General features: G+C 48.9%; 1 protein-coding gene across 6 annotated transcripts in view; it reads right to left on the reverse strand.

The window, feature by feature from the left end:
• Positions 1–23,794, reverse strand: part of DENND3 (DENN domain containing 3) — a 59,054-nt gene extending 35,260 nt beyond the window's left edge. For 2 of the 6 annotated variants that reach the window (XM_067712776.1, XM_067712775.1), the window contains exons 1-8: positions 23,599–23,794; positions 13,190–13,469; positions 12,569–12,684; positions 10,581–10,723; positions 10,249–10,360; positions 4,215–4,334; positions 3,731–3,949; positions 712–827 (exon numbers count right to left, since the gene is read on the reverse strand). In XM_067712776.1, the coding sequence (XP_067568877.1) occupies positions 712–827; positions 3,731–3,949; positions 4,215–4,334; positions 10,249–10,360; positions 10,581–10,723; positions 12,569–12,684; positions 13,190–13,469; positions 23,599–23,700 (1,208 nt within the window). In that variant the 5' untranslated portion in view covers positions 23,701–23,794. Of the gene's footprint in view, positions 1–711; positions 828–3,730; positions 3,950–4,214; positions 4,335–10,248; positions 10,361–10,580; positions 10,724–12,568; positions 12,685–13,095; positions 13,115–13,189; positions 13,470–23,598 lie in introns of those variants that run through there. The other 4 variants (XM_067712774.1, XM_067712773.1, XM_067712777.1 and 1 more) reach the window with 3 other exon arrangements.
• Positions 23,795–25,898: the final 2,104 nt, after the last annotated feature.

Raw genomic sequence — 25,898 nt, forward strand, 5'->3', positions numbered from 1 at the left:
CCCCCCCCTGAAAGAAGTACGTGGGGCAGTCCCCGTCAGGCCTCTCCGATCACCACAGAGGCCGCCGGGCCTGCAGAGCCTGCAGAGCCTACAACAATTATTAGCTGCCCTTTTTGGAAAAATTTTGTCTTGCCTGATCTCAGCCAATGAAGTGTAGTCATAGAGATGGAAAAACCACAAAGAGCCACAAAACAGGTACGAAAAAATAAGAGAACTAAGAGAGCACTGGGTAGGGGGGTGGGGGGGTGAGAGGGGAAGACAGCTTCCTGCCCAGGGAAGGACGGTGGGTCATGGCCGTCAGGGGCCCCCGACTGACAGTGCCACGGGGCAGACGCCACATCTGTTTGCCCATTATATACATACTCTGCCCAATGCATTGGACACATATCTGGTGAGTGGATGAATGAATGAATGAAGGAAGGAAGGAAGGAAGGAAGGACAGAGAAGGAACTTCAGAGATCACAGGCACAGAAGAGGGTCGAGAGGTGTCCCGCGGGTGTGACCGTCCCCTGGCCTGGGGGCCATCGTTAGTATTTAGACAAGATTGGAATGAAGACAAATGACGTTTATTTTTAAATATTCACAAACAATTTCCAAACTACTAAATATTACATAAACCATCTGTTAATATAAGATTGGAAGAGATACTCGAAATTGACAAGTATGAACCTGAACAAGATTTTCCCAAATACCTACTATTTCCCCCCTTACCTCTGAATAAACGTCTGTGCCGCCAGGAGAGGGATGTCAGGAACGTCAACGTCCTCATCGTTAGAGTAGGTGATGCTCCCAGTGTCAATGTTTATCAGAATTAAACCATCGGCTTCCTGTAATATAAGTAAAGATCGGAGTAAGAATCTGAATTTGTTTACATCTTTGAAAACACGAAGATACGCTTTGCATTCACCAAGATCGTGTCATCGATAATTAAATTACCGTATCTAATACGCACACAAAGCCTTATATTATCTACCAGAAAACTGCGGCGTATGCCGTGAGTTAGGTTAACAAGCTAATTTGATTAAAAATGCCTCTTTGAGTCAAGATTCCAACACACGAGGTCAGGCCCTCACCCACCCTTGCGCAAACCCTCCATGTACCACTTCAGGGAGCCTGGAGAGAACATTCCAGAGCCCCAGTGGGAGCACTCCGACATTCAACACTCAGGGCGCCCGCTGAGTGGCCCAGCCAGCTCTGCACCCCACCTGCCCCAGGACCAGAGCACAGGCGGGTCCTGGGCTCAGGGATCCCACACACTTAGTGGTTCTTGAGATGTGTGGATGGCTTACTTGTTAAGTCTGACCTGTGACAAAACACACAAATAATGAGTCACACTCCTGAGCTCTACACTTCAACTGTCCCAGGAACAGGACGCCAGAATCCTCCCCAGCTTTCATGCCGCGCCGGCCTCCCAACACGCGTTTCATGGCATGTGAAATAGGCACAAACACGTCTCCCAGAGCAGAGGCTAAACCAGCAGGGGACAGGCCGCGCTCGTGAGCACGAACACGGAGCTTCTACAAGGACCCCTTCTGAGCTCCCAGCACATCGGGAAGACATACAGACCCCAAAACACTTTCAGTCAAGACCTGCTGCTTTGCCCTAAAAACCACCCAGAACAGGTAAACCACTAAAACGACTTCCTTCGTGACTGCGGACTGGAATCAAGTAAATATGTCTGCAAGCTTCCCTCCTAAAGGGGCTGAAACAAGACAGTTTTTCCCCTAATGACTAAAAAAAGAAACACAATTTTGAACTACAAAGTATGCCTATTTTTTCCTCATTTGCGAGGGTGACGTTTTTCCATTCCTTCCATGAGGTCTGAATGGCCTTTTCCCACAGTGTTTGTCCCCTGGTGAATCATAGGTTCTGCCAACAACACAGACGTCCCGGCTCCGCCCCAGGAGGGACGCTGGGCTTGGCCAGGATTTGCTCTAAAACGCCGGGAAAAAAACGGATGATGGCTGAGGACAAAAAGGGGTGCACGGCATCCCTTCCACTCTTCTCTCAGCTTTTGCGTACACTTAGAAATTTTCAAAATAAAGTTAAACAACACTGTAAATTAACTATACTCTAATAAAAATTTAAAAATAATAAAATAAGAAGTTAAATGAGAACCTACCCCGTACCAACTACCAATAAACGCAAGGAAAAGTGCTGCACATCGCGAGTCACTGGGGAAACGCACAGCAAAACTACCCAGCAGGAGGGTTAGAATCAAAAAGACAGAAGACAAGCATTGGGAGGAAGTGCGGAAATCGAGCTCGCCCTCTGCTGGAGGGAAGGTGTCTGGGGCAGCAGCGGGGAACGACAGTCTGGACATTTCTCAAATGGTTAAACACAGCGCTAGCACCTGACCCGGAAATTCCTCTCCTAGGTACGTACCGAGGTAAATAAACGCGTGTCCACACAAAAACTTGTACATGAGTGTCCACAGCTGCATTATTCACAGCTGTGGTCAAAACGTCCAAACAACCCCAAATGCTCTCAACTCCCGAATGGATAAACAACTGCGGCCTCTTCATTCAAGGGAATCCTACTCGGCAATAAAAATAACGTGCTGCTACACGGATGAACCTCAAAAACCATGCCGCTAAGTGAAAGAAGACAGTCATAAAAGACACGCACTGAATGATTCCATTTACGTAAAATCCACGTGTACACAACAGGCGACTCCACAGAGACAGAAAGTAGATGCTGGTCGCCAGTGTCTGGGGGGTTGGGGGATGGCTGCTAACACATGCAGGGTTTCTTTGTGGGCTGACCAAAGAGTCTAAAATGAGTTGTCACAGCTCCACCAAGTTCCTAAAGCCACTGAGTTGTATAGTTAAGTCCAGGAAACTCTGTGGTATGCAAATTATATCTGAAAAAAAGCTGTTTTAAGAAAACCCAACCTGCTCTTCCTGCTGGCGATGTCACAGTTTATCACAAACCTGTGGCATGAGCTCCCTTTCGAAATGCACCCCACCAGCACAGCAGTAAAAACAGCTGCTGCATTTTAAGCACTTACCGTACGCCAGCCTGCTCTACGGGCCCCTTGACGCTGCTATGATGATGTGGCCAGCACACTCCCCGTCCTTTCACAACCAGGCCTAACACCCCGACACAGGTCAGCCCCCAAGCTGAATCCAGTAAACGGCCACTGGACCCAGCAAGGCCCACGGACCCCTTGGACACGGAGCAATACACTGCATGCACCTGCACTCTTCTAGGAAGTAGGCCCACGGTTTTAATGAACAACAGAGGCTTAATCAAAAAAGGGAAAATGGAAAATATGGAGTGATAACAATGGTGGCTCCCATCCATGAAGCCCAGTCACCTGCCAGGCAGGACAGGGGACATTCCTCAGCCAGCGCCCTGGGAGGCCGAGGCCGTGCCCACTTCCCAGATGAGGAGACTGAGGCTTAGCAAAGGCCAGTAAGTCACTCAGGGTCGCAGAACTAGTAAGCAGCAGAGGTGAGACTTGAAATCGGTTCCCTCGACTCCAACGCCTGCCCTCACCTCCCTGAAAACCCTGGAAGCCACCAGAGATGTCGTGAATTTAAGTAGCCTGAGAAGTGGCATCAGGGTGTGGCCTTGAGGACAAGGAGGTAGCACTAGCGCCCCGTGATGGAGGGACCGCGGGCCTCTGCGCCCCCCACACCGCAGGGCACCTCCCAGCAGCTTCCCACGCGTCCCCGCAAAGCACCCACGTGACTCAATGCTCTGAACCCAGCGGCGGGTGCCTAACCTTGCTGACTTCTTCAAAGTGGTCCAGGTGGCAGCCCATGAGAAAGGACGTGGGCGCCATGACGAAGTCCAACATCTGCCGCGACAGGATGGGGACGAAGGTGTGCTGCCACTGCAGGGGGTGCAGGTAGGCCATGAAGCACTCAGCCACGAGCGTCAGCAGAGCCCAGCTGGACGAGAAGAACACGACGTGCTGCTCCGTCAGAAGGCACGTTAGGATCTGGGGAAGCAACAACACCGCGAGCAAGCCTGAAACACTGCGAGGGCGCCACCCAACGAGGCCGGGCGCGGGGCAGCTTCTACCCTGCTGTCCCCACTCCACTTGCCAGGACCAAAGCCACCTGACCCCAGAGAAGTGCTGCCTGCAAACAGCGTGCTCTGTGGTGAATGTCGGCTTTAAGCAGAAAGATAAGTGTTCTGAGTAGTTCTGATGCCCCATTAAGCCAGTCAGCGTGAGATGCTCACAGGTGTGGAAGGACGCGCACCTGTAGCACCTTCTCAGGTCTGAAGCGCAGTAAGGGCAGGTGAAGGTCCAGGTCGATGAGGGGGCTTTCGGGGTCTGCTCTCGAGGGAAATACGATCTGTAGTGGTTTCATGTTCAATACCTGCAATGACCAATTTCCATCATTAGCTCAGGGAGCTGCTCCCGGAGGAGACTGAAGGCGGTGAAATTCACCATTGTGGCTCAGAAAGCGTCTGAGCTAGAAAACACGTCTGGAGACTCATGCTGTCACCTGCAACGTCACAGAGAAACAAAACAGTCTAGAGATGACAAACAGAACTGCCAGGAATGTTTCATAATGAACTGAGGACTCAATGTCTTTTTCAGCCAAACTCCCTTAAACTCTTTAATTAATTAGGAAACAGTTCCTTGACAAAACAAAGATAAAGGGCCTCCAGAGATCCATCCCAACGAGCACGAACTCGGAATCAACCGCGTTCAAACTAACCTTAACCAGCATGCATTGTTCTCGGTTACTACTTATTAGGTATTCGCTTATATTTTCAATTTAACAGTCAAAGCTCCTTAAAGACATGGAATTCACAAAAAAATTTCAACGGCACTTTTTCTAAATGAGGGTATTTAAAAATGACACTTCAAATACAAATCCCATGTTCACAGGACGCCTATTACGTGTTATAGGTTGAGGCAGACGTGAAGGAGGGAGGTGCGGTCCCTCCAAGAAGGTGGCGCTGGGAACAGCAGGGTTAAGCTTCCCCTGGCCTCAGACACATGGGAGGCACTCTGCAAGGGCTCTTCCACGAGCACATGGAGGGGTCTGAGCACAAGCAGAGCTTCAGGGAAACAGAACGGAAAGAAGCGATCGAACCTGAAGACAGAGAGGCTTCCTCTAGGAAAGGCGTGAAAGGATGAGAAATGGAGGGCAGCAGAGTACCAGGTCAAGAAAAAGGGCTACAGGACAAAATGCTCACTATTCACACTTTCTTCCAGTCACCTTAGTCACTATTCTATTTTCACGTTAAAAAACAAAACAGGTCTTCCCTGGTGGCGCAGTGGTTGAGAGTCCGCCTGCCGATGCAGGGGACACGGGTTCGTGCCCCGGTCCGGGAGGATCCCACATGCCGCGAAGCGGCTGGGCCCGTGAGCCATGGCCGCTGAGCCTGCGCGTCTGGAGCCTGTGCTCCGCAACGGGAGAGGCCACAACAGTGAGAGGCCCGCATACCACAAAAACAAAACAAAACAACACAAAACAAAAAACAAGAAAAGAGACTGTCATTTTTGACAGTTGGGACATTTGCAAGTGCCTCCGACCAATACTTGGGGCCTCTTCGCTTTCTTGTTCCCAGCTTGGCTACAGAAGCAAGACATTAAAAATAAGGTGGATTCACTTATGTGACTGATGTGTTTGTTTTAAAGCAAAACAAAACAAAATAAAGCAGAGTTAAGTATTCCAAGTTGTGATGAATTATTAACAATTATAAAGTTTATAATGAAAAACTCTCCTCAGTATTTCCAAAAGGAAACGTGAACGGATAAAGAAGATATAGTACATATACACAATGGAATATTACTCAGCCATAAAAAAGAAAGAAATAACGCCATTTGCAGCAACATGGGTGGACCTAGAGATTGTCGTACTGAGTGAAGTAGGTCAGACAGAGAAAGACAAATATCATATGATATCGCTTATATGTGGAATCTAAAAAATATGGTGCGGGGCTTCCCTGGTGGCACAGTGGTTGAGAGTCCGCCTGCCAATGCAGGGGACACGGGTTCGTGCCCCGGTCCGGGAAGATCCCACATGCCGCGGAGCAACTGGGCCCGTGAGCCATGGCCTCTGAGCCTGTGCGTCCGGAACCTGTGCTCTGCAACGGGAGAGGCCACAACAGTGAGAGGCCCGCGTACCGCAAAAAAAAAAAAAAAAAAAATGGTGCAAATGAACTTTGTAAAAACAGAAACAGAGTCACAGAGTTAGGAAACAAACTTATGGTTACCAGGGGAAAGCGGGGGGTAGGGAGGGATAAATTGGGAGATTGGGATGGACATATACACACTACTATATATAACACACATGACTAATAAGGACCTACCGCATAGCACAGGGAACTCTACTCAATACTCTGTAATGACCTATGCGGGAAAAGGATCTAAAAGACTGGGTATATGTATATGTATAACTGATTCACTTTGCTGTACACCTGAAACTAATACAACATTGTGAATTAACTATACTCTAATGAAAATTTTTAAAAAAATAAAAATAAAAAATGACCAAATCAAAAAAAGGAAATGTGTCAGCCAGACACCCAGTTAAAGATAAGAACCAGGGCTTCCCTGGTGGCGCAGTGGTTAAGAATCCGCCTGCCAACGCAGGGGACATGGGTTCGAGCCTTGGTCCAGGAAGATCCCACATGGCACGGAGCAACTAAGCCCACGCACCACAACTACTGAGCCCGCATGTTGCAACTACTGAAGCCCACACACCTACAGCCCATGCTCTGCAACAGGAGAGGCCACCGCACCACAATGAAGAGTAGCCCCTGCTCGCCGCAACTAGAGAAAGCCTGCATGCAGCAACGAAGACCCAACGCAGCCAAAAAAAAAGATAAGAACCAACCACATACGTGAGTCACTCTACCAGCAACATTGCTACTGCGACGTTTCAGGTGCTGTGCTAGCAACTTCACAGCACTCAATACTCATGCTCTCTGAGGTGGGTTCTGTTATTCTCCCCACTTTACAGATGAATAAACTGAAGAAGGAGAGAGATTTTAGGTAAATACTTTGTAAATTTCAACTTGATGGGAGCCCCAGAAAAACAATAGGCTTCTACACACAAAGCAACATAGAAAGTGACTTGGGAATAGTAAGAAGAAAAACGTGTGTGTTTCACTGGACACACCCAATTATGCCCATCATTTGAAAAGTAACATCAGAACTTCTAGAGGGCAGAGATCAAAGCAAAGCAGGCCCGGGGACACAGGGTGCACCTAGAGCCTTTGCTCCCCTCAGGCCAGTGGTCCAGGTGGTCAGAGAAAGGGCTGGGTCCTCACCTCCTCACTCCCCACACTGTGGGGCCTCCCACCTCCTCCCGTCAGTACAAGTGAGAGCTGACCCCACCCAGAATTAACAGGAAACGGCAGCTCGGGGGCCCATGCACACTCTTCAAGACACAAGGTGCACAGCTCATGACTATTACCTACGACAACCTCTAACCTGACGTTGGTTTGCGGTAGGTTCTGGAAAACACTGCTGAATCAGCTCCTGTGTCAGATGAAATTGGCCTAAACTGACCTCTTGGATTTCTTCACAACCATAAACAGCCACAGCACTCCCTGAAACAAATGATGACCGTTACAGCAACTTGGACCCGAGAGCTAATTAGACTTGTTAGTGGAGGATCCCAATGACAAGTCTGATCCAAACTCAGCCCACTGGGACAAACCATGAGCACCAACATGCAGACCCGATAGAATGAGCACTGCTGGCCGACGCTGAATCATTCTCTCATTCATTCACTGAACAGCGCTCCATGGGACAGCAGCTAAGCGCTGGACACAGTAGTAAGTCCTGGAAATGCAGTTCTGAACGTGGCCTCTGTCCTCATGCAGCTCAGAGTCTGATGGACATTAAACAAAAAACACGCACACACAAGCCCTAACTGCAGGCGTGCTGAACTCTGCAGGAGAGTGGGCTGCTGTGAGAGAGATGGTGTGGGAGATGCTGCTCCGGAGAACTGATGTCTGAGCCAGGCCTGAGAAAGGAGCAGGAGCTGGAGGGGGAAAATGGAGAGAGTGGTACTTCCGGGAACAGCACATGCAAGGGCCCTGTGGCAGCATCTGTTCTCACTGTAGCTGGAGAACAGTGAGCAAGGGGGTGAGTGGAGCTGGACAGGGCTGAATGGTGACACAGGGGCCAGGGATGCAGGTCTGGGTGAAGGCGATGAGTGAGAAAACAAGTGAGGGGTTTTAAGCACAAAAGGAAAGTCCAGTTTATAGATTTTAATGCCCTCTCCAGCCACAGTGCAAAAGCATGAACTGATATAAGGTCAAGAATGGAAATGGACAGACCAGTGCCTCCCTAAGTCGTGTAGGTGGGAGAAGCTGGTGGCCCAGAACAGGGGTGGCAGTGGAAGTGTGTAAACTGGAAACAGCTACTGGAGACAGACTGATAGGGTGGACGTGGGACAAAAAGGCATCGAGAACATCCCCAGTAAACTTTCCCACTGGGGGTGGTAGGAATGGAGGAACCAAATGTTCATTAATCCAAGATTCCAAAGCTCGTGGATTACAGAAAACTCGTAAGTACTGTTTATACGTTGCTTCTGTTCAAAGGTAGAATACAAGGAATCACAGTGAACTGTAAACCTGTTCCTAACTCAGGGAATTCGGTTCACTGCTGTAGCAGGTCCTCAGTGAGCACGTGTTGAGTTTCTAGAATAAGAATGCAAACTTTGATGATTTCACTGCACAAAAAAACCAGTTATCCACAAAATAAAGATAAGTGCCTGGCACGGAAATCCATCAACTGTTCCCCACAAAGCCTTCTGGGAGTGGGACCAAGGTAGACAGGCATCCTGCCCTGCCTCGGCCGGGAATGCAGTTGGCGGGGTGTCCCCCCACAGCAGACTGCTGGGCTTAGGATAATAGTAAATACATACACTTTAAGTTCATAATCACAAATATCCTAATAAATTATTTTTTCAACTGTCCATAATAATCAAAATATAGGAAAACAAGATTTATACGTATAATCTTCCAGAGGGGATGAATACAGTGAAACTGACTTGACATTTACTGTACATTTCAAGACGTTTATTTAATAGATGTCAGTTTTTTAAAAAGGAAGCATCCCACAATTAAATGAGTTTGGAAATCGCTGAGTCAAACAGGTTTCATCACACAGCTTAGCTGTCTGACATGTTACTAGACAAAAGGGGAATGAGGTCTTTCTCTAACTTTCCTTAACCCTGAAACCTCCCATTAAAAATAGGCAATAACATTTGAGAACAGTGTTTCACAGAACTCAGTTTAGGAAATGCTGCTCTATCAATTAAATAACAGAATGGCACTGTGAATAACAACAACAAAAAAAAAAACAGTTACTTTTTACTAACCACATTGGACAGGAGAAAACATTAACGAGTTAAATATAATACCCGATATTCCAGACAAAAAAAACAAAAGGGAAATTTGTAATTTAAGTAAATTTTGTGTTTTCTGAATAGCAAGTAATTAACATGTTAACCACTAAAGGGGCCTATTACTAGCTCAACATCTATTTATCATGAGCCACTCAGCAAAACTCAGGCCTAAATATTTGACTTTAGACCGATAAATTTTATTGTTAAATTTTTAGAAAATAAATTTTCTAATTTATTTCTAGTTTTCTGACCTTTGGAAACAGTGTATAAAATGCTTCTGTAAGGAACTTGAGAAGCATAATTTAAACAAAGCTAGAACTTAAAATCATTTAAAACATTTCAACCATCTTCATCGATGTGGTACATAAATACAATGGAATACTACTCAGCCATAAAAAAGAACAAAATAATGCCATCTGCACCAACATGGATGGACCTAGAGATTATCATACTAAGTGAAGTAAGTCAGAAAGAGAAAGACAAATACCATGTGATATCGCTTACATATGGAATCTAAACTACGGCACAAATGAACCTATCTATGAAACTGAAACAGAATCACAGACACAGAGAACAGACTGGTGGTTGCCAAGGGGGAAGGGGTTGGGGGAGGGATGGGTTGGGAGTTTGGGGTTAGCAGATACAAACTGTTATATATAGAACGGATAAACAACGAGGTCCTACTGTATAGCACAGAGAACTATATTCGATATCCTATGATAAACGGTAATGGAAAAAAATATTTTAAAAAATGTATATATATGTATAACTGAATCACTTTGCTGTACAGCAGTAATTAACACAACATTGTAAATCAACCGTACATCAATTAAAAACAAACGAATAAACCATCTTCATCATATTACTTTTACAATTTGCAAAGAAAAAACAAGACAATTCCGGATTTAATTACCAAATGGAGTGGTCCAGGAGGCGGGCTAGGTATTAAAGACAGTTTTGCAGCAAAATCTTTTATATGATTGTCAACTTCGAAATCTTTACAGATCTTCAGATGAGTCAATAAACTGAAATTGAAAGAAAAATCAAATCACCAAATAAATCTGAGAATCCAATGGTCATCGTCTGCATTGCCAATCAAGGCTGAAATCTCTGTGTCAGGAGTTCCAGGAGTTTACACCAACAGGAGAAAGATGTGGGTGTGAGACCGCAGAAGCCTGGCTGCCCAGAGCGGGGGGCGTCTGGAAGGGGCATAGGCAAGCTTTTCAGGGAGTGTGTGCAGCTCACCAGGAGAGGCAGTCCTTGAGGGCGTTGTAATAAGGGAATCTGGAAACCACACACACAGCAAAGGGCACGAAGCAGCCGGCCGCGCTCCGGCCCAGACCTGACGCCTCCCAGCGCATCTTGCCGTTGTAGAAACAGTACTCGTCCTGGAGAGTAAGCAACAGCGCGTCACCTGCCGACCCCGGCAAATCCCAGTCTCCACTGTCGATGGTGCCGGCCTCTCCAGACAGAAAGGACACTGGACAGGGGCTGGACAGCTGTCCTCAGCACGGCTGGCCACTCCCACCCGTTTCACTGCCACGTGCGAGCGAGCTCCGGCCTCTCCACCAACACCGACGGGGCCCCGTGGGGAGCTCGCTCTGTCTGAGTGAGGTGCTGGGGTTACAGAGATGGGAAGACAGGTCCCTGCCCTGAAGAAGCTCGCCGCCTTCAGTGAGAAGGAACCATGGTTAGAACACAGTGAGACACAAGAAGGGGCTCTGCTTAAAGAGTGAAAAGGCAATATTCAAGAGGGCCTGGGAGCCAGGTGGGCATCACGGGCCAGAGGAGAGAGCAGGAGGTGCCTCGGCCCGTGATGGGGGGACCTCAGGCGGAAAAGAATACAGCAGTGGGGTTTCAGAAGGCACAGCTCTCTGCACAGCTTACCAGGGGCACAATGTGGGGGCCCCACCACATATGCGGGAAAAAGCGTGATCTGAAAAGAGACACGCACCCCAATGTTCTTAGCCACACTATTTACAGTAGTCAGGGCATGGAAGCAACCTAAGTGTCCACTGACAGGTGAATGGATAAAGACGTGGTGGTACATGTATACAATGGAATACTACTCAGCCATAAAAAGAATAAAATAATGCCATTTGCAGCAACATGGATGGACCTGGAGATTATCATACTAAGTGAAGTAAGTCAGGGACACAAAGACAAATACCATGTGATATCCCTTATATGCGGAATCTAAAAAGATGAGACAAATGAGCTTATTTACAAAACAGAAACAGCCTCACAGACATAGAAAACAAACTTATGGTTACCAAATAGGAAAGCAGGGAAGGGATAAATTAGGAGTTTGGGATTAAAATATACACACTATTATATATAAAACTCATAACCAACAAGGACCTACTGTATAGCACAGATATTCAACATCTCGTAAAAACCTATAAAAGAATCTGAAAAAGGAATATATATGTATAAATATGTATAACTGAATCACTTTGCTGTATGCTGAAACCGACACAACATTGTAAATCAACTATATTTCAATAAAAATTTTAAAACTACATTAAAAACATATGTTGGGCGCCCAGGTCCTCTGGGGCTGAAGCAGGCGGCCAGTCACCCTGTACCTTATGGTCCATCACGTCCCCTACACACTCCCCAAGGCCAGCTGGTTCACACACAGGGCCCTGCCCAGAAAACACTCCCCAAACGCGTGATGACTGAGTCACCCTCTCAAAACCTCAGCCCAGGCACCTGTCACACGTTAAAGGTGAAAACAACCCAAAGGTCCACCAGCTGAGGAACAGAGAAGCAGACCGTGGTTTACACACACCGTGGAATATCACTCAGCTACTGAAAGGAGTGAAGCGCTGACACGGGCTCCAACGTGGACGAACTCTGAAAACATCACGCTAAGTGAGAGCAACCAGATACAAAAGGACGCGTAGAGTATGATTCCACTCATATGAAATGTCCAGAATGGGCAAACCCACAGAAGCAGAAAGCAGATGAAGGATGGCCGGGGGCCCGGGGGCAGCAGGGCCTGGGGAGGCATCGCTGATGAGACAACTCCGCCTTTTGGGGTGACGAACGTGTTTTGGAACTAGACAGTGGTGATGGCGGCACAACACTGTGAATGTACTTAATGCCACTGAATCGTACATTTTTTAATGGCTAAAATGGTGATTGTCATATTATGTGTATTTCACTGCAAAAGAAAAAAACCCACAGCCTAGACCCAGTTTCAAAGGGAAGCTGGGGGAATCACGTACGTGCAGGGGTCGGTAGTACTGCGCCACCACGCCGTAGGTTCTATTGCCGCAGACATCAGTCAGCACCAGAAAGTGGACACAGTCCTCCTTGGGCTCAGAGGCCACACACACGCCCCCTGCAGGCAGAAAAAAGAAAGAAGGAACCTCATTCTGGCCACGTGGCATCCACCATGAGGCCTGGGCTACCCATAAGCGACAGGATACGTCCCTCTCTGTCTGCTGTGGCACTCTGACGGCCAGATGCGCTAATCCTTCAGGCCGTGCACCACCTGCCTCGATCCCTCCCCCTCAGCAGCAATTTCTTTGCTGGCACTCTGTGCTCTGAAGACTTTGTGACGGATCATGGGAACAGGCCCCCAGACAGACCCTTCAGGGCACACCTGGGGTGGTAGCTATTTCCTGAGCCCAGTGGGGAAGGGGGTGTCCCAGCCTATCCAGGAGAGCAGGAAATCGCATCAATGCCTCTGCGGAGCCTCCAGACAGGTCCTTCTGTCAAGCCCTTAGTCTGAGTTTTCTACACCAGGCACCTGAACATCTCTCAGTGAGAGAAATGCAGCCAGAACATAAGCTCGCTCGTCAGCAGGAACTGGCCAGTCTGGGAAAAGGCCGGCCCGTGCGCACCTGGGAAGCAGAGCTGCGGCAGGGCGAGCAGGTCCACACCGTTGGGGATGCCCACGTCCTCGGGGTCCTGGCCCCTGGGGCCGCCGGGGTGGCCCTTTGAGGGCTCCGCCTTGGGCCTCTCTCTCTTCTTCTGGAAGGAGCGCCTCCTGGTCTTACCCAGCGTCACACAGTTCACGCCGGCCGGCTGACTGTCCTCCTTAGTGACAAACGGAGGCACGAAGACCGACAGGACCTCCGGATCCAGAGAAGATGGGCTCTTGACTCCCTTTTTCTGGGCGACCTAAAGCAGGTGGAAATAAGAGTCACCGCAGCGGTGCCAGCCTTGCTCTGTCCGACCCTCCCGTCGTAGCAAACCCCTGGTTAGTTCTTTTTTTTTTTTTTAAGAAAGTTGTCAGGCTTTATTGTTATTATTATTATGCTTTTTTTACATCGTTATTGGAGTACACACGTGCCTGGCTTTTCCCACCAGCAGCTCGAGATGGTAAGGAACTGCTTTTAGGATATCTCAGGCACTACACTCAGCGACAGACCCCCTCAGATCCTGGTCCTTCAGCTGCTAACAGGGACGCCATGACTGGCCGCTTGGCTCCAAGGCTCGGTTCAGGGCTGGCACCGCGATGGAGACCTGGGTTCAGATCCCAGCGCTGTGGGAACCACGGCAGCAAATTACTTGGTCCCTCTGAGCTTCCCTTTCGAGAGGCGAGTGCAGGGACTCACAGGTCAAGTGCTCAGCCCCCGTGGGCCCCCAGGAGGCCCCCCGCCCCATCCCCTCGGAGGCTGGTGGGGACGGCGAGCCCCAAGAAGGGCTCTGCATCTTGTCAAACCCACACGGGCATGTTTGCCAACACGTGCCCGCCTCGCCAACTGGGCCACCGCACACATTAGTTCCGTCACCTCCGGCCTGGGAGGACACAAGGAGGAGTGAGGAAGGGCCTGATGGACACAGAGAGCCACGTCCTCCTGCCAGAGCGTCCCAGCATCCGTAAAAGGGGCTGCTTAGCCTCAGTTCTTTTTTTTTTGGTTGTGATGCGCGGGCCTCTCACTGTCGTGGCCTCTCCCATTGCGGAGCACAGGCTCCGGACGCGCAGGCTCAGCGGCCATGGCTCACGGGCCCAGCCGCTCCGCGGCATGGGGGATCTTCCCGGACCAGGGCACGAACCCGTGTCCCCTGCATCGGCAGGCGGACCCTCAACCACTGCGCCACCACGGAAGCCCTTAGCCTCAGTTCTTTTAAACTTCAACCTGGTCCAAGATTTTTTTAACCTTTTATCTTTTCCTTCTTCCCCAAATATCATAGGTCACCTTCTCTCTCTTTTTCTTTCTAGTGAGTTAGGACTAAACAAACACTGGTGCCAGGTTGATTTCAGATCTTCCAAGGAAGGTACTGATATTATAAACTGCAGTCTGTCCACGAGCAGGAAGGGCTGCCAAGCCAGGTAGACAGAAAAGAGCAAAGCAGGAATGTCTGAGTGTAAAAGACACAGAAGGTAAGAGGTGGCCGTCACGGTGGGGAGTGGGTAACCTAGGGTCTTTGAGGACCCTAGAAATGGCATCAGGAACAACACCACCATCACCAGAGAAATGTGGCCTTGGCTGGCAGAAAAGGAAGAGCAGCATCAACATTTTGGTAAGAATCAGGGGCACCAACAGGGGACTATTACACTTCAAAGCATATCTACAATGACAGCATTTTCAGTCAGTAGATACACTCTAAACTCAATACGCTATTTTTATGCAATTCAGATAACGGTTTCTTTATATTTGGGGGAAAAAGTTAATGCCAGCAGGAACCAACACCAAACATGGGAAATCCCTACTGCTGTGTAATTTAAAAACCTTTTGTGTATCATGCACGAAAGGAATCCTTTTCTTTACTTGTATGAAACCTCTTCTAAAACTTTCCTATCAAAGTCCAGCAGTTCGGACCTAATTCTCTATGAAAACATGCTCATCTATTTCCTCCGCACGTGAGATGTTACATCCACAGAGACTGGGCGGTATCTCACGTCATTGCGGGACAGCTCTTGGTATAAATTACAGAGCAGCAAACGAGTTCCCTCACTGATCGACCCCTCTTCCTGAAACTTCCCAAGGCCGCCTCCTTTCTGCAATTTCGCCTCTCCAGCCCGCTCCTTGGCAGCCCCCCGCAGACAGACCCCCAGGGCCAATCCTTGGCCCCCGTCCTGCCTCATGCAACAGCCTGCAGGGCAGTCTCTACACTCCTGTGGTTCCAGGTATGCACACAGGGACAGCTCCCAGGGTTCTGCCCCCAGGGATGGGGCCTCTGTGCCATCCCAGCTGTACCCAACTGCCTCCCAATATAGGCGGTGAGTCCCTTAAACTTAGTTTGAAAAATTAAGCCCACACTTATTTCCAAAAACTTGATCATCCACCTCTCTGCTCCTCTGTGGACAGGATGACACCACTCAGGCATTTAGACCTGGACCGGCGCTACGGCCCCTGACTCCCCATCGGGAAACCCACATCTCGACGGCGGGCCGCAGAAAGGTCTCTGAAGAAAGCCCAGCTGCTGCCCCATCTGCACCACGTTTGCAAACCTCTGGCTCACGGTGGGTACAGATTCACCGTGAACTAATCTTCATGGTTGCTGCCGAGAGAACAGCCCCACCTCCTCCCACCTGGCCCGACGTCCACTCTCCCAAAGGGGGACGGGGGGGTCCCCCATCTAAAGAGCACACATGACTCGTTCCTCACCTGCCACAACAGCGGTGGCTCCAGCTGCCCGGCGCCAGCCTCTTACCCCAGCAAACCAGCCCTGCAGACCCATCTCTGTCCCTCAGCCAGACCTAAGAAGTGTGTTTGTTTCTACACATTACCATCCTCACACATATTCCCGTGCAGGTATCACACGGTGCATGTGTCACGTGACAGGCCGACCACCTGCACTGGCTGTGCACCTGGCAGCAGGCCAGCCTGCTTGCAAAGTCAGGGCGCCCAAGCCACTCACGACTGAAGCCCTCAGTCATCTCAACACATGCACCTCTGTCACGACGCTGTGCTTCTCCCTGCCCTTCACTCTGCCTGGCACGTGCCCTGCCCCCTCCTCACCCCACCTCCTCACCAGCGACCCCCCCCAACACTCATTGGAGGGGGCGTTTCCTCACCCTGCAGCCAGGGACACACACCTCCCCCAGCCATCACACCTGGCTCATCATCTCCTAGAGCTTCACCATCCGGAGTCGACCTCCCCATCACCTCCTAGAGCATCGCTGCCCGGCACAGTGGTCCTACATCGCCTTCAGAATGGCGGGCCGGGCTGGGCTGAGGCAGGGATGGTGTGGCCCTCCTCTCTGCAGCCCCACAGTCCACACAGAGGATGGCTGAGTGGATGCCGTTCCTCCATTCCCACCCTGGCACTCATGATGTCTTGGAGGTATGCTCAGGCTCATGGAAAATTGGTCATTACGGTAAAGCCAATGAACTCCGTAATTCCCACTAGCTACCTTTAGTCACTGAACATGAGGTGGCCACAATCCAGCCAACCTGGCATTTAGCAGTTCATTACACATCTGTCTTTTTCTTTCCTCCGAAATGGAAATCCCTGTTGTCTTTTCTGGTTGGATAAGCAATACAATCTCATTTTTAAAAATTATAACAATATAGAAATAATAAAAGAAATAATGATAGAAAGGGAATGCCTTCTCCATAATCCCATGACTCAAAGGTAATGTTCTAAACAGCATGGGATACATGCTTCCTATTTTTAAAATGTATACATAAATATAACTTTTTCATAAACACAATTATATTTAAATGATTTCATTAGATTTTTTCCCCATTTAACCATACAGTGTGCTGACTCTCCTGTTGACACTTTAGCATGTCCCATTGTGTACAATTCAGTACCACCCCTGCCCAAGCCCCTTCCGATGGACAGCTGGGTTGCTCCCAAGTCTTCATCATACTAAACAACAGGCAGCAATGAGGTCTCACCCAAATACACTTGCACACGTCTGACTCTGTAATTAGAATAAACTCCTAGGTATTTTATTCTTTTCGTTGTGATGGTAAATGGGATTGTTTCCTTAATTTCTCTTTCTGGTCTTTCATTGTTAGTGTATAAGAATGCAAGAGATTTCTGGGCATTAGTTTTGTATCCTGCGATTTTACCAAATTCATTGATTAGCTCTAGTGGTTTTCTGGTGGCAACTTTAGGAATAAACCTACCTAAGGAGGCAAAAGACCTGTACTCAGAAAACTATAAAACACTGATGAAAGAAATCAAAGATGACACAAACAGATGGAGAAATATATAGCATATTCTTGGACTGGAAGACTCAATCTTGTGAAAATGACTATACTACCCAAAGCAATCTACAGATTCAATGCAATACCTATCAAATTACCAATCGCATTCTTCACAGAATTAGAAAAAAAAGTGTTACAATTTGTATAGAAACACAAAAACCCCGAATAGCCAAAGCAATCTTGAGAAAGAAAAACAGAACTGGATGAATCAGGCTCCCCATCTTCAAACAATACTACAAAGCTACAGTAATCAAGACAGTATGGTACTGGCACAAAAACAGAAAGATAGATAAATGGAACAGGATAGAAAGCCCAGAGATAAAGCCATGCACATATGGTCACCTTATCTTTGATAAAGGAGGCAGGAATGTACAGCAGAGAAAGGACAGCCTCTTCAATAAGTGGTACTGGGAAAACTGGACAGGTACATGTAAAAGTATGAGATTAGATCACTCCCTAACACCATACACAAAAATAAGCTCAAAATGGATTAAAGACCTAAATGTAACGCCAGAAACTATCAAACTCTTAGAGGAAAACATAGGCAGAACACTCTATGACATAAATCACAGCAAGATCCTTTCTGACCCACCTCCTAGAGAAATGGAAATAAAAACAAAAATAAACAAATGGGACCTAATGAAACTTAAAAGCTTTTGCACAGCAAAAGAAACCATAAACAAAACCAAAAGACAACCCTCAGAATGGGAGAAAATATTTGCAAATGAAGCAACTGACAAAGGATTAATCTCCAAAATTTACAAGCAGCTCATGCAGCTCAATAACAAAAAAACAAACAACCCAATCCAAAAATGGGCAGAAGACCTAAATAGACATTTCTCCAAAGAAGATATACAGACTGCCAACAAACACATGAAAGAATGCTCAACATCATTAATCATTAGAGAAATGCAAATCAAAACTACAATGAGGTATCACCTCACCTGGGTCAGAATGGCCATCATCAAAAAATCTAGAAACAATAAATGCTGGAGTGGGTGTGGAGAAAAGGGAACCCTCTTACACTGTTGGTGGGAATGTAAATTGATACAGCCACTGTGGAGAACAGTATGGAGGTTCCTTAAAAAACTACAAATAGAACTACCATATGACCCAGCAATCCCACTACTGGGCATATACCCTGAGAAAACCATAATTCAAAAAGAGTCATGTACCAAAATGTTCATTGCAGCTCTATTTACAATAGCCCAGGGACGGAAACAACCTAAGTGTCCATCATTGGATGAATGGATAAAGAAGATGTGGCACATATATACAATGGAATATTACTCAGCCATAAAAAGAAGCGAAATTGAGCTATTTGTAATGAGGTGGATAGACCTAGAGTCTGTCATACAGAGTGAAGTAAGTCAGAAAGAGAAAGACAAATACCGTATGCTAACACATATATATGGAATTTAAGAAAAAAAAATGTCATGAAGAACCTAGGGGTAAGGCACGAATAATGACACAGACCTACTAGAGAACGGACTTGAGGATATGGGGAGGGGGAAGGGTAGGCTTTGACAAAGCGAGAGAGAGGCGTGGACATATATACACTACCAAACGTAAGGTAGATAGCTAGTGGGAAGCAGCCGCATAGCACAGGGAGATCAGCTTGGGGAGGGTGGGAGGGAGGGAGACGCAAGAGGGAAGAGATATGGGAACATATGTATATGTATAACTGATTCACTTTGTTATAAAGCAGAAACTAACACACCATTGTAAAGCAATTATATTCCAGTAAAGATGTAAAAAAAAAAAAAAAAGAAAAAAAAACACGACAGTATGGTACTAGCACAAAAACATAAATAGATCAGTGGTACAGGATAGAAAGCCCAGAGATAAACCCACAGACCTATGGTCACCTAATCTATGACAAAGGAGGCAAGAATATACAATGGAGAAAGGACAGCCTCTTCAATAAGTGGTGCTGGGGAAACTGGACAGCTACATGTAAAAGAATGAAATTAGAACACTACCTAACACCATACACAAAAATAAACTCGAAATGGATTAAAGACCTAAAGGTAAGACCAGACACTATACAACTCTTACAGGAAAACATAGGAAAAACACTCTTTGACATAAACCACAGCAAGATCTTTTTTGACCCACATCCTAGAGTAACGAAAATAAAAACAAAAATAAACAAATGGGACCTAATGAAACTTAAAAGCTTTTGCACAGCAAAGGAAACCATAAACAAGACCAAAAGACAACCCTCAGAATGGGAGAAAATATTTGCAAATGAAGCAACGGACAAAAGATTAATCTCCAAAATATACAAACAGCTCATGGAGCTCAGTATCCAAAAAACAAACAACCCAATCAAAAAAGGGGCAGAAGATCTAAATAGAAATCTCGCCAAAGACGACATACAAATGGCCAAGAAGCATATGAAAAGATGCTCAACATCACTAATTATTGGAGAAATGCAAATCAAAACTACAATGAGGTATCACCTCACACCTTCAGAATGGCCATCATCAAAAAATCTACGAACAATAAATGCTGGAGAGGGTGTGGAGAAAAGGGAACCCTCTTGCATTGCTGGTGGGAATGTAAATTGATACAGTCACTGTGGAGAACAGTATGGAGGTTCCTTAAAAAACTACAAATAGAACTACCATATGACCCAGCAATCCCACTACGGGGCATATACCCTGAGAAAATCATAATTCAAAAGGACACATGTACCCCGATGTTCATTGCAGCGCTATTTACAATCGCCAGGACATGGAAACAAGCTAAACATCCAATGACAGATGAATGGATAAAGAAGATGTGGTACACATATATATATATATATATATATATATATATATATATATATATATATATATACAATGGAATATTACTCAGCCATAAAAAGGAATGAAATTGGGTCACTTGTAGAGAAGTGGATGGACCTAGAGTCTGTCATACAGAGTGAAGTAAGTCAGAAACAGAGAAACAAATATCATATTAATGCATACATGTGGAATCTAGAAAAATGGTACAGATGGATGAACCTTTTTCCAGGGCAGGAATAGAAACGCAGATGTAGAGAACAGACACGTGGACATGGCGGGAAGGGGAGGGTGGGACGAATTGGGAGATTAGGAATGACATATATACAGTACCATGTGTAAAATAGCTAGCTAGTGCGAACCTGATATAAAGCACAGAGAGCTCAGCTCTGTGCTCTGTGATGACCTAGATGGGTGGGATGGGGGGGGGGAGGTGGGAGGCAGGGGATATAGAATGCATATAGCTGATTCACTTCATTGTACAGCAGAAACTAACACAACATTGTAAAGCAATTATACTCCAATAAAAATAAAATAAAATAAAAAGAATAAACTTGGGCTTCCCTGGTGGCGCAGTGGTTGAGAGTCCGCCCGCTGATGCAGGGGACGCGGGTTCGTGCCCCGGCCCGGGAAGATCCCACATGCCGCAGAGCGGCTGGGCCCGTGAGCCATGGCCGCTGAGCCTGCACGTTCCGGAGCCTGTGCTCCGCAACGGGAGAGGCCACAACAGCGAGAGGCCCACGTACCACAAAAAAAAAAAAAAAGAATAAACTCCTGAAAGAGCAATCCTGGGCCCCAGAGGGTTCATATGTTACTTTCTGATACATGTTGCAACTGCCCCTCACCCCGCCCCCCCACCAACCCCCCATCACCCCAAAGATGATGTCCATTTCCACAGACTCCGCCCAGGGTAGCTTCCTGCTGTTCCCTCCCAGACACTGACTTACTAAAAAGTAAAAAACCACAACACACTAATTCATGTGAGGCATTGTTAGATGACATAATGGCATTGATCTTCACTATAGGATTGGCTGTCATTTGTGAAATAAAACAGAAATAGATTTTTAAAAAATGCTCTAGAAGAGTCCAACACAGTTGCCAGTAGCCACATGTGACTACTTAAATTAATATTAAATGAAATATAAAATCCAGTTCCTCAGTGGCACTAGCCACACTTCAAACACCCAGTAGCCGCATGTGCCCAGCTGCTACCATACGAGACGGTGGAGGTGAAGAACACTGGCTGTCCTCATCTGCAGTGTCTGTTGGACAGTGGTGCTCTAGAGATGGAAAGCCAGGATGCTCTCTCCACCCAAACACATAAAAACGTGCCTTCACCCACAAGATTTACGCCAGTGACCTACACTATGAAAGGTGCTCTGAGCGCTTTTCCACCACCCTGTGATGGATTTGTGACGGATCCCTTCCCATCTCTGTGTTTCATCTCCACAGCAACCAAGGAGTAGAAGGAAATGTAACTGACCACAGTAATTCACTGGGGATGGAACTGTGTTTTCAAATTCTTTGTCACTAACCTCAAAGAAACAAACACCACCCCATCTAAGGAATAAATAAAACATAAAGTTAGGACACTAGACTATCCTAACATCAAGCTGGCTATTTCTCATACCTCTGGGCTTCTGTTTGCATGTGTCACCAAATAGGAATCCCTGAATCAGAGAGAAACGGTGACTTTTCAAAGTAAAATTAAAAGTTATTTAAAAGCCTTGGACATTCATAGTAGAACTGCTATAAAAATAAAACTGAATAAATGATATCCTATGTTTCATGAATTGTAACAGTAACGTAGGTCTTACAGTGAGGCTGTTACTCCATTTCACAACACTCCTTCTTCTCCTGCTCCTTCAGCTGTTTTTCCCTCCACCCTCTGCCGAACCCCTAACAGAAGCAGAGTATAGAGTAAAGAGGATGATGGCTAAAATGCGGAGTGGCCGACTGCCCACTCGACTTGGGAAATGTCGCAGTCTGTTTAGTTCAAGAAAGTACCACTGTAAATAGTCCGGATGATTCATCCTCTTCTCATCACGGCAACGAATAGACATGCTGTGATCACCCAAGAAGCAAGATGCCCAACTGTGGAGAACACCAAAACTGAAACCAGGTCATTTCCTATCAGAAGGAAAACGAGGTAATGCCATTTGGCACGGAGAGGCAGGGAGACAACTCAACTCAATCCACAGGGTCAGAGGAGGCAGAGACCAAAGGGGGACCCTGACGTGATGGGGGTTCGCGGAGTGAGAGGGGGAGGGAAATGCAGAAATCATCGAAATTGGCCTTATACTAAAGCCAAGGCGTAGAGACCACCAAGACATTATCAGACATTTATCCGGGTTAACTTTGCAACATTTAGCTTCTCTTGGTGATGCCCAGTCAACCCTGCAGTCTTAAATACTCAAAATGGCTTTCTCTGCCTCTCCTTGCTGTCGTCTGGAACCAGATGAAAGGACCTGTCCAGATAACTAGGCAGTAGAGTCGGGAACTCTCCGAACACACCGAGCACCACCACTAACCAGAGAAAAATGATAGAGTCCCAGACATCTAGGCCAAGGGAAAGAGAGGGCCACAGACCCACTCCAAAGAAAGCCAGGGTTCCGGAACTAAGAAGTGAGAACACAAGGAAGAAAAAAGGAGAATGTCCCAAGCTGCGGTCCCAGAGGAAGGGACGCGAGCCTGCCACTTCGGCTGCCAGGGTGCAGAGCGGAGCACAGGTGGAAGCGGGCTGCAAGTGTTTCACAGTGAAAAACAGCTCGTTTCATCGCATACCGACTAAATGGAGAACATATAAAGGCGGTCCTTACATCTCACCGAAAATATCCTTATGCTGTGCCTAGAACAGCACCGGCCCCTAGGAGACCGTGAATCTGTGGAATGAGTGAAATCATTTAATAGCGGACAAGGATTCGGTGCTGGAGGCCGCGGAACCCCAGGCGGCCCAGCCGCGTCTTCACCTGACCCAGGTGGGCGTCCTGAGACAGAGAAGCCGAGCGGGACGAAGCGCTTAGGAAGCGGCCCGACGGACGCGAGCTTCTCCATCACACTTCATCGCAGTGCGACTCCAGCGGTGTCACCCGAGAGGTGCTCCCGGAGGGGAGGGGAGGGGAAGGGGCGGGAGCCCCCAGCCGGCTGCCACTCGCGACTCCACCGCGGCTGCGAGGACAGCTGCTGCTCTCGCCCCAGGAGGCTGCAGGTGGCCGGCCCGGCCGGACCTCTGCGCAACTTCCCCACCCCGCGGACGCCCGGGGCTCCATGCGCACCCGGGGGGGTGCGCTGGGCCCGACCCCGTTCCCCGGCCGCCCCGCCCGCGTCTGTGTCCCCGTCGGGCCTTACCTGCTCGGGGCCACGGAGGCTGTCCCGGGGGGCCCCCAGCAACGCGCACAGCTCCAGCAACCCCGAGGGCAGCGCCAGGTACTGCGGGCCGGCCTCCGCCATGGCTGCTCTGCGGCCGCGGCCGGCTGGGCGTACCCCGCCCGGGCGCCTCGGGCCACCCGGCCCCGAACCCGCGTCCCGGCCGCAACTTCGCCCGCCTCCCGGCCCAGCGTCCGCGCTTGCTGCAGCCGGCCTGTCCGCTGAGAGCGCCGTCCGCTGGGCGGGACGTGAGGGGCGGGGCCTGAGCGACAGCGGGGCCTGAAGAGGCTGAACGGAGAGGGGCGGGGCCTGGCGGGGCCGGGCTCGGGGCCCGGCGCGAGGTCGTCATTTCCGAACCGGGCCGGCGGGCTCCGGCGCGTGCGCGGCGTCTGAGCGCCCAGCCCCCTCCGTCGGCCCAACCTTTCCCTGCCGGCAGCCCCCTCCTCGGCGAACCGGGGAAGAGGTGGGCGGGGTCCTCAGGTGGCCCAGGGGGGCGCCCAGCCTCCGGGGCCGAGGGTGCCGGAATCACCTGCTTTCGCAAGCCTCCGGGCCCAACCTTGGAGGGACTAAGGCCGGGGGCGCCCCCTGCCGCCGCCGACTCCAGGAAGCCCTCCTGCGAGCAGGGCCGTGGCGTTGGCCGGTCGTGGACGGCAGGAAAGTCCGGTGGGCATAATAGCTATGCCCGGTTAACCAAGACTGGCCAAGTCTGCTAAGAGGTTGAGTAAAGTTCAGCAGGAAACAGGGTGGGGTGGGCGCCGCTAGACTAGAACGCGGGGAGCGCAGGACTGAGGAGGGTCCGAAGATGGACAGGGTCCTTCCCCGGCCAGCTGCAGGCCTGGCCTGATCCCGGTAGACCGTGGGCCTCCCCAGCCACAGGCTGGGGCCAAGAGGCTGGTTTCCGTGCCTGGTCAGTGGCACAGAACTTGGAGGGGACGCCGGCCCAGTGCTAGCTCTGCTTCCCAGCCGACGTTGGGCAGTATCTATACAACCGCGTTGGAAATGATACCAAAGGAACTTTCCTAGTTCCAATAATCTATGATTCTTTTTTTAAAAATCTGAAATGCTTAATAATAATGTCAAACAATAACTACAAAGCAAGGTCAAAATGAAAGCAGGGTTGGGAGGTGTGGATCTGGAGGCCAAAGGATTCCTTCATCCTTTCCAGCCTGGTGAGGCCCCCACTGACTGCAGCCTGACTCACACGGGACCTGTGTTTCACTGTTAAGTCATCTAACGATCATGAATCACAGCTGGTTCTCACTCAGGTCTGGAGGCTGCCCAGCATCCCTGGCTCTCATAGGTGAGCCATGACCAGTAGTTGCAACCACTGACTTCAAAAGGACAGATTTTGCTCCTAATGGTCTAGCTCTCTCCACGCTGTCCTGGTTGTTGGCAGCCTTGGCAGAGGGCAGGGTGGAGTCTGTCACCTGAGAATCTGCAGTGCCCAGGAGAGAGACTCACAGATGCCACTGGAGGCTTGAGCAGCAAGGCCTTGGGCTTGCAGGGACCTGGGCTGGCGTCTGCCCCCCTGTGTGACAGCCAAGCTCCTCAACGCCCCGAGCTTCAGCTGCCTGTTTGTTCAAACACTGCCAGGTGTGGCCAGGACGCAGGAGGTAGACACTAGGCCGCTGTCTCGGTGAGGACCCAGTGAGGTTCAGGCAGGAGCTGGTGTCCCTATTCCTCCGAGAGGTGCAAGGGTTTAAGGAAGGGAGCTCCAGGATTGAGGTGGGAAGTCTGGGGCCTGCTGTGGGCGGGGCTATGGAATTCCCCTTTTCTAGGCCTCCCTTTCCTCATCCTTAACACTGGAGTAGGGGCCAGGTGATCTCAGAGGGGCTCCTAGCTCCGTGCTCTTGCTTTTTAATAAGTCCCTGTTACTCATTCTGCAGGGACTTCCAAAGTGCCTGCAGTAAGATTTGCCCCACCCTTGAGAGTGCTAATGGATTGGAGATAGAAGTGCAATCAAAATCCCAGGTGGGGCTTCCCCGGTGGCGCAGTGGTTGAGAGTCCACCTGCCAATGCAGGGAACGCGGGTTCGTGCCCCGGTCCGGGAAGATCCGCGGCTGAGCCTGTAAGCCATGGCCGCTGAGCCTGCGCGTCCGGAGCCTGTGCTCCGCAGCGGGAGAGGCCACAGCAGTGAGAGGCCCGCGTACCGCAAAACAAAAAAACAAACAAAAATCCCAGGTGGTGTAAGGGTCACGTAGAGGCTGATGATGCACTTGAGGGGGAAGGGAGGAGCAGACCCTAGCTGACGAGCCCGCCGCCCAGGTGGGTGTCACTGCTGC

The sequence above is a fragment of the Pseudorca crassidens genome, chromosome 17 (assembly GCF_039906515.1).
Source record: "Pseudorca crassidens isolate mPseCra1 chromosome 17, mPseCra1.hap1, whole genome shotgun sequence".
Taxonomy (NCBI): domain Eukaryota; kingdom Metazoa; phylum Chordata; class Mammalia; order Artiodactyla; family Delphinidae; genus Pseudorca; species Pseudorca crassidens.